The sequence below is a fragment of the Pseudophryne corroboree genome, chromosome 5 (assembly GCF_028390025.1).
Source record: "Pseudophryne corroboree isolate aPseCor3 chromosome 5, aPseCor3.hap2, whole genome shotgun sequence".
In the NCBI taxonomy this organism is placed as follows: Eukaryota; Metazoa; Chordata; class Amphibia; order Anura; family Myobatrachidae; genus Pseudophryne; species Pseudophryne corroboree.
The window spans coordinates 755,984,077-755,992,686 of record NC_086448.1 but is presented as its reverse complement, the minus strand read 5'-3'; the positions used below and the strand labels follow the sequence as shown (position 1 = coordinate 755,992,686).

The window sequence follows — 8,610 nt, the reverse complement described above, 5'->3', positions numbered from 1 at the left end:
ATTTGGGAACCTTATCTCTCCAAGGCTTCAGACATCTCCCCATAGAGTGAAACAAAGTTTGACCAATTATAAAAGAATATCATTAGGGACATATACCAGGGACACAACAGGAGACCATATCAATCTGATCGCATACATCTCTGCATTCTATTGCTTGACACAAACCAGATTTAGCCCCTTTCCTAGAAAATAAGAGATCTTTCAGAAAAACTTCAAATTGTACATAAATAAACAGAACTTCTAGAGCAGTGGTTCTCAAACTTGGGAGGAAATGTACTAAGCAGTAATAAAAGTGGAGAAGTTGTACATGGCAACCAATCAGCTTCTCTGTATACTTTTATAGTATGAAAATAAATGTTACGTCAATGCAGATTGGTTGCCATAGGCAACTTCTCCACTTTTATCACTGCTTAATACATCTCCCCCTTGGTCCCCAGAACCCAACACAGTTCACATTTTCCGGGGACCTGGCCTATGCACTGTGTATCACCAACTGTCACATTGTAAAAAGCTACAGGTAACCTAGAAAACATGAACAGTATGGGGTCCTGAGTTTATGAACCTGTGTTCTAGAGGAAACGGGAGGTAACTGCTATTATTTCAGTAACTGCCCACAGCCTGAAGACTGATTTCTACAGCAATTCATTAATTTGCCTGCTTGTTCAATTTTATTGAAAGCAGCTTGGCTACTGTAATGCCTTGAATAAATAATTTCAAGGCTGAACAGAAAGTGATTATAGAATCATCATTAGTGTAATTTAAAGGATAAACAATATTTAATTTCATCAGGAACAACAGGGAACTAACGATTCCCGAGGGTCTCCCTTTGATGGATAACTTGAGGGCGTTCAGCCTACCAGATTATTTTCCTCAAAAACAGAGGACGTGGCTTATAAAAGTCACCAGATGTGCAGGGTGGAGTGCGTAGGGCTGATGGCGCACAGAGCAAATAAAAAAGTAGCACCTCTTCAAAAATGTTCTTTCAAATTCTAGATGAATTCTTCTATTGGCAGTGAAAGACACACTGGAATTACAAAATTAGAGAAATGGGAGAACAAGGCCAATAGTACGACAGTGATAAATAGCACATACACTGTTGTGGAATGGAGTTTGACAGAACCAGACATAGAATTAATAGGGCAAGCAGCACGCACCACCCATTTGTAATGCCACAATAATATATACACCTCCTCTTAGATCTCTTTCCAAAAGCCCCGCACTTCCAAACACCTTCCAGTGTTCCCAGAACCTTTGCTCCTACATCTTATCTGCGTCTTTATTTTCATTCCTCCTTTTGCAGACACATAAAACATTCATCCGTACTGGACGCTACTCAGCCCCTCCAACCGCTCCCTTCCAAACTCTCATCTGGTGCGGTTGCTCTTCCCTGCAACGCAGTCACCTGACTCACTACCTACAACTACCATTATAAAGGAGAAGTGGAATTCTAAAAAAAACATTTACCATCACAAATTTGGTGTCCAGGGCATGATCCTCTGTCCCAGATCGAGATCATCTAACTTAATTCAACAAAATACTCAGTTTTTTATTTTATGGCTGATATGTCCTTTGTATCACTCTGTGGTCTTTGCAAAGTTAAATCTGCTGTGCAGGGCCTGAGGAATAACACTAGACTAGAGCAACAAAATGTGTTTGTTTCTGTTATGCTGAGAGTATCAGTGAAACATTCTGCTTTCTATCAAATGATGTAATGATGAAGGATGTTACAGGAGAGTAAGGGCTTGTTTATCTCTGAGCATTGTCCACAGAGGCTCACTGCTATCACACAGCCATTAGAGCAAACACGCAGCCAGCCAGACTGAATTCTCTAGTACACAAGACACACACACACACACACACACACACACACACACACACACACCAGAGGTCTATGGGCCTAATTCAGACCTGATCGGAGATGTGCGAAAAAATGAAGGCAGGGGCTACTTGCTATATTTTTGGCTGCAGCACGTTCCGCGAATGGTCCGGACACGCCTGCATTGTACGGACCACGCCCCGAAAACGCAGCCGTCACGCCATGCGATCGCCTCTCCCTGTCAATCAGGCTTTGCATTCAGTGTGCGCACGCGCAGTGCGGCTGCTGCGCGTGGGAACACCTCACTGGGCTTCAGCCTGCGACCGCTCTTGTAGCAGCTTCCAGGTCTGAATTAGGCCCATTATTCCCTAACACACAAGAAAACACAGAGTAGGGTCCATTTTAGTCCGCATCCAGTTAACTGCGAAGCGGTTAAAATACTGCTAGTCAGGAACCCGGCGGTCACAATGCCGACACCGGTATCCTGACTAGCAGTGAAATGGCGCCGCTGGAATACCGGCGGCACAGGCTATTCTCCCTCTGTGGGTGTAAAACAACACCCATAGAAGGAGAATAGAACCTGTGGCGAGTGCAGCTAGCCACTATGCCCGCAGCATGGCGAGCCCAAAAGGAGCTTTCTAATGCTCACCCCGCTGCTGGCATTTCAGCGGATGGAGTCCCGCTGTTAGGATCATGACAACCAGGATGCCACCTGCCGGCATTTCATATCAATCCCAGATAACCTAATGATTTGTTTTGTAGAAGAGGAGGAAACCCACACAAACATGTAAAGAAAAGAAATTCCACACTGATCAGGAATTGAGGTTATGACCTCAGTGCTGTAAACAGCAACGCTAATCACTGTGCTACCATGGCTCGGTGTAACATGAGAGCAGTTTGCCCCGCTGCCATCATTACGGCGGCCAGGATCCCACTGTTGGGATCATAACAGCCGGGATCCCATCCGCCGGCATTTCATACCGATCCCGGTTAACCTAATGATTTGTTTTGGGAAAGAGGAGGAAACCCACACAAACATGTAGAGAACGTACAAACTCCACATTGATCAGGATTTGAACTTATGACCCCAGTGCAGTGAGCAGCAACCCTAATCACTGTACTAACATGGCTGGGTGTAGCATGAGGGCAGCTATCAGATGTAAGCAAACCCTAAGGCACATTGCTGTACACATTACTCTGTTAACTTACAACTGGCATTTAAAAGAGACCTAGAATACGGTCCTGACTGTAGTCACTGTGTATAAGTACAGGTACCCCTCTTTCAATATAACAAAATATTTCAAATACTCGTTGAAGTTGTTTTGAGGAACACTAGCCTAATGAAATATGTACATGGCCCAGTCCTACAGTAGCAGGTGTCATTTATTTTTTTTACCATCTAGAACAGTGATAGCCAAATGGTAGAAATATATAGCAATTAATGTTCTATAGAAAACATTAAAGGAGCGCTGTTTACAGGTAAAAAAATCATTTAATGATAGATATGGTGGAAAAAAACACCTAAATAGTAAAATGAAATTTAAGATCAAACAGTGCAAATACAATTGCATATACAATAATCACATACACAATTAGCGATATGTTAACTGTGAGTTGGGAGAGTATGGTTGCGGTGTGTCCAGTTAATGGAGGTGGTGAGAAAGCATCTCAATCTCTCAATATCAGTAACGGGTGGTCCATAAGAATCTCCAGCGGTGGACAGGTTACAATGGTGATACTCTACTCTCCCTGCTGTGCTTGAAAAGCCCCGTTCTGCTGAGGTGTTATGCAGCAACCACGACTCTCTCTGCCGGATAATCTGATATAGCCGCTGTCGGCTGCCGAGAGCCACCTCCGCTAATTGCTACTGACGGGAATCAGCATACACAACTACGGGTGAGAACGGACCTAAATGTGAGGGGTGAGATATAGCAAATAAAAAACCCCATTGCCTACAATTATCAGCAGATTTTCTTATAACCTGTCGAGACATTTTTCCATATGCCCCTTATCAGTACGGATGACACCAGCCTAATATACTACTGTGGACTGTAACATCAATTATAATTGGCGTATAGGCCGATCACAGTTAACATATCGCTAATTGTGTATGTGATTATTGTATATGCAATTGTATTTGCACTGTTTTTGATCTTAAATTTCATTTTACTATTTAGGTGGTTTTTTCCACCATATCTATCATTAAATGATTTTTTACCTGTAAACAGCGCTCCTTTAATGTTTTCTATAGAACATTAATTGCTATATCTTTGTATCAGGCATCCAGGTGCCCTCTAGGAGCTGCTATTATACTATCTATTTGTCAATCAGGTGTGCTTTTTAAACTCTTAAAAATTCCAGCGCCCGATGTAAAGGAGTACCTTTTTTCTCTTTGCCAAATGGTAGAAAAGCCTGGCCCTATAACCTGTAAGAGGACCACACATTCTCAGTGATAGCACTTATCCTATGCCCATTGCTGATCTGAAAGCAAATGATGGACTCTGCCTACTCATTTGCATAGTCTATATTAAGTAGGGGAATATTAGAACGTAGTCCTTTTTAAAACAATGGCATTATGAAAATGGTTCCAAAGAGAACGGTGCATGGAAGAGGACGCTCCACACCAACATGCTCAGAGCTTTATCTTTACATTCAGTATTTTATTAAACACAATGAGGAACATCAGATCCACATGGGACAATCAAACGTCCTTTTATTGAACCCCATGTGGGGCTGCTCTGGTGACACACACTGAATCCAAAACCACTTGCATAGTGATACCAAAGGGTTGGGATAGTGTATCTCACCATTTGGGAACTTGATGGAAATTTTATGTAACAAAAAAATAAATAAAAAATAAATAAAAAGTGAATTAAATTGTCCAGGGAACTGTCTGGCGGAGTCATCAGGCTCCACCGCTATTTGCCTGAGTTTTACAGACTATATGTAGCACCACATTTTAAAGGAGGGGGGGCAAGGGCAGTTTTTCCATTTACTGTTTAACAGACCCAAGAGCAGCTGAGTGATGTAATTATTCTAGAATTGTACCCTCTCCCTTAGTAGCTTGGTTGATAATTTTTAAAGCTGAAATGCAGAAGCTTCCATGAAAGTAAAAAAAAAAATCACAAATAACACTTTTAGAAAAGTCTGAAAGTCCCGGCAATTACCCGGCATTTCAGTGCCGGGTCGTTTTGCCAGGACCTGCCTGACCCCCCCTTTCACGCAGACATGCAAATTACCGGGTCGAAAATGTCGACCTGGCAATTTGCAGATCAACACGGGTATTTTGTCTGTGTGAAAGGGTCAACTCGTGCCATAATTCCCGTGTCTCCGACCCTGGTAAATTCCTGGGTCGAAGTCCCGGGAATTACAACACGGGTTGACCCTTTCACACAGAAAAAGGACCAGCGTGTTTCATGAAAGTACCAGGTGGAACTGCTTCACCAGGTAATTTCATTTTCTGTCTGAAAGGAGTAAAAGTGACCTCTTTAGGCAGGACCTGGTGGCTAGATTTTGAGGCTGGCAGCAAGACAGAAGTGAAGTCATGAGCAGACCACAAATAGCGTAACAGCCCCACAAATGTTAAATTATTCACAATTGGAGAGATTGAGTCTGCCAGCTCAGAGGGGGTGGGATGCCAGGGTGTAGCTACAGAAGCACTCCATATGCTTGTCCACATGGTCTTCTAAAGCCACTGCATCATGGACAACTATAGAGGTGTGACCGAACAGCCACAGACTGGAGAGGTAAAAAAAGGACTACACCTATGCCAACATCCTAAACACAATCTAGACTAGATATCATAGACAGTGAAGGTAAAGGGAAGGTCATGTCTCATGAGAAAACAGGCATGTGACATCGCAAAACCATACTTACATTGCAGAAAGGAGTGTCACATATGGGAATTGTATTAATGGCATGACTGGCCAATAAAGAAAGAACTAGGTAATTAAAAATAAGAGTTGATGCACACATGTAACAATGCCAAAGCAAGTCATAGATCTGGAACATATAACAGCAGAAGCAATTTGAAAACGAAATCGTTACAAATAAACAGCAACATAGAAGGGTAGAATAATCTGAGTATATTTACACACATGAAGCAAACTGGAAATAAGGCATGCTGCTGTGACGTACATTTCTTATAAGCAGGTTGGCTGCAAATTCATGAAAATACACAGTATGCAACCAAGGACGCTCAGATAATGAAAACAAAACCACGTGTGTGTGTGTGTGTGTGTGTGTGTGTGTGTGTGTGTGTGTGTGTGTGTGTGTCAGTCAGGCATTTTAGATTAGACCTCTGCTGTGACAGGTACTGATTATCCAGTTACCCGCTGTTTCCTTAAACGATTTGTAAGATGCTATGTGAGCCCAGATTTCAGCGAAGGTCACACAGGACCAGGCCTAGAGTAGCTGGAGTGTTGGGGACTCTGTACAGGGACTTTATTTTACACTTTTTTTGTGTCATTATTACCAATTTGTAGGGTGAAATAAAGAGGACTTATCTAACATTAATTCAGTTAGAATGCAGTGGAGGATGGCGAACATGAGAAGCTACAGCTCCAGGAAGGCACAGGGCAGAAAAAAAAAAAAAACACACACCAGAAGAAAAAACAAAACAAAACAAAACAATAAAACGATATATGCCTTGCTGCCTGTACGGAAGCCACCAGTAGGAAAATATGTTCTAGACAAATTAAATCTTACATTTTTGTGTTTGAAAATAAGCTAATCTGTGTTTTTATTTTTATATATCTATGCTTAATTTGGCAAATCTGTACTGAAAAGATGTTGGGCATCGAATTAATACATATTCCATCTTGTCCCGGAGCTGACGAGACAACATGTGTGATAGACCTGTTAGACTAACGAATCCTAAAGCCTCCCCACACCCTGCCACCATGGAGAAGTTTCCATGCGTGACATAACCAAGGAGGACTCTGCTGCAGTGTGTGGTGACCTCAGGTAGAGGACTTGGCCACAGCCCCAGTGTCAGCCTTTCACAGGAGGCCTCTTTGGTTTCGGCTTTCTCAGGATCCTGCTTGGACTTTGATTTGGCTTTTTTCATGTCCTTTTTAAGTTTCATTATTTTATTCTTGAAGGGGTCACTGTGCATGGCCTCCTCGGGACCGTGGAATGACTTCATTCTTTGCAGATGAAGCAAATCCTGCTCAGACGGAATGCAGATCAGAGAATGGAGCTCAGGATTTCCTTTGGTCACCATGGACAGTCTGACCCAAACCAATGATCTTGGGAAGTCTCTCAGAAAAGTATTTAGCAGGGTGGACATTTGCTGGGATGACAACGCTCTTGCTTTCAGACCTTCACGGCTAAATGGATCAAAACATGTAGATAGTGTCCTCAGGATCTTTTTGTTCCTAAAAAAACAAAACAAAAAAATTACAATGGCCGTTGAGGTGGAATTATTTTTTGACTCACTTTCTCATTCCTTACTGACCCCTGTGAAATAAAAAAAAACTATGTATTTAAAAAAAACAAAAACAAAAACAGCGGTGTTACTTTTTGGACCCAACTAATTGTACAAGCACAAAAGTAAAATATTGGGGTAAACAGGAGTTTACAAACCTTAGTACAGAGAAACCTCTTCCACATGTTGCGCCTTCTCCCTGTACCACATGGCTTCCGGTTCCGGCTGCAGCGCTGCTCTCTGCTTTTATATCATCCTGTACTTCAGTCTTTGCACCACAGGTGTCCTCTGAAAGAGCACTGTGCTCTTGCTGTTTAACTGCAGGGAGCTCCGTCTCGGTGCGAGCCCGAATCTCCCATTCTCTCGTGAGCTGATCCCAGGGACAGCAGAAAGGCGCCAGGATGCCGTGCTTGATAAAGTTTGTGCGCTTTGCAGGTGGACGTCTAAAGCATAAAGCAGTAACAAAACAAAGTGGACATTTGCTCTTTTTATTAAGCTTGAAAATAAATATAAAAAAATTCTATGCAAAATGTTGTGAATTGGTAAACGGTAGTATCGAGGAAGAGACAGTCAGTTAAATGTTTATTTAGTACACACTACAAATTCTGATTTGTTGCCACGTGCAACATCTCCACACTTGTCCTATTTAGGAAGCATGACATATCTCACCCATATGTTTGAAACACAACAGTCTGTTATTGTGTCAGTCATGTAAGGTGAAACCATTGCCTAGGCCATGTGTGGTAAGTAAACAAAAATCCCTTTCTCCGATTCCATCTGGGGGACGTTGCCCACTTACTAATGGGTTAGAGTGTGTGGGTAAGGAGCTTGGCACAGAACCTATAGAAAACTAACTCCTCACCCCTCTAACCCCTCCCATACCCAGCCTGACCAACAAGCACCTCAGTTAACGTTTAGCTAAGCCTAGGGAGACAAAACAGAATGTAACCAATAAACCAGACAAATATACGGGAGGGATCGCAGCATCCCCCAGATGGAATCAGAGAAAGATTTTTACGGTAAGTAAACAAAAAATAAGATTTTACTTACCGGTAAATCTATTTCTCGTAGTCCGTAGTGGATGCTGGGGACTCCGTAAGGACCATGGGGAATAGACGGGCTCCGCAGGAGACATGGCACTTTAAGAAAGAATTAGGAATACTGGTGTGCACTGGCTCCTCCCTCTATGCCCCTCCTCCAGACCTCAGTTAGAGAAACTGTGCCCGGAAGAGCTGACATTACAAGGAAAGGATTTTGGAAATCCAGGGCAAGACTCATACCAGCCACACCAATCACACCGTATAACTTGTGATAAACTTACCCAGTCAACAGTATGAACAACAGAGCATCAGTTCAACCCTGATGC

The 8,610-nt window shown here is 42.6% G+C and overlaps 1 protein-coding gene across 1 annotated transcript in view; it reads right to left on the bottom strand.

The window, feature by feature from the left end:
- Positions 1 to 5,881: 5,881 nt before the first annotated feature.
- POP1 (POP1 homolog, ribonuclease P/MRP subunit) overlaps positions 5,882 to 8,610 on the bottom strand; it is a 128,694-nt gene continuing 125,965 nt past the window's right edge. Inside the window, exons 15-16 of the mRNA XM_063924171.1 lie at positions 7,403 to 7,687; positions 5,882 to 7,194 (exon numbers count right to left, since the gene is read on the bottom strand). Coding sequence (XP_063780241.1) covers positions 6,564 to 7,194; positions 7,403 to 7,687 — 916 coding nt within the window. The 3' untranslated portion in view covers positions 5,882 to 6,563. The remainder of the gene's footprint in view (positions 7,195 to 7,402; positions 7,688 to 8,610) is intronic.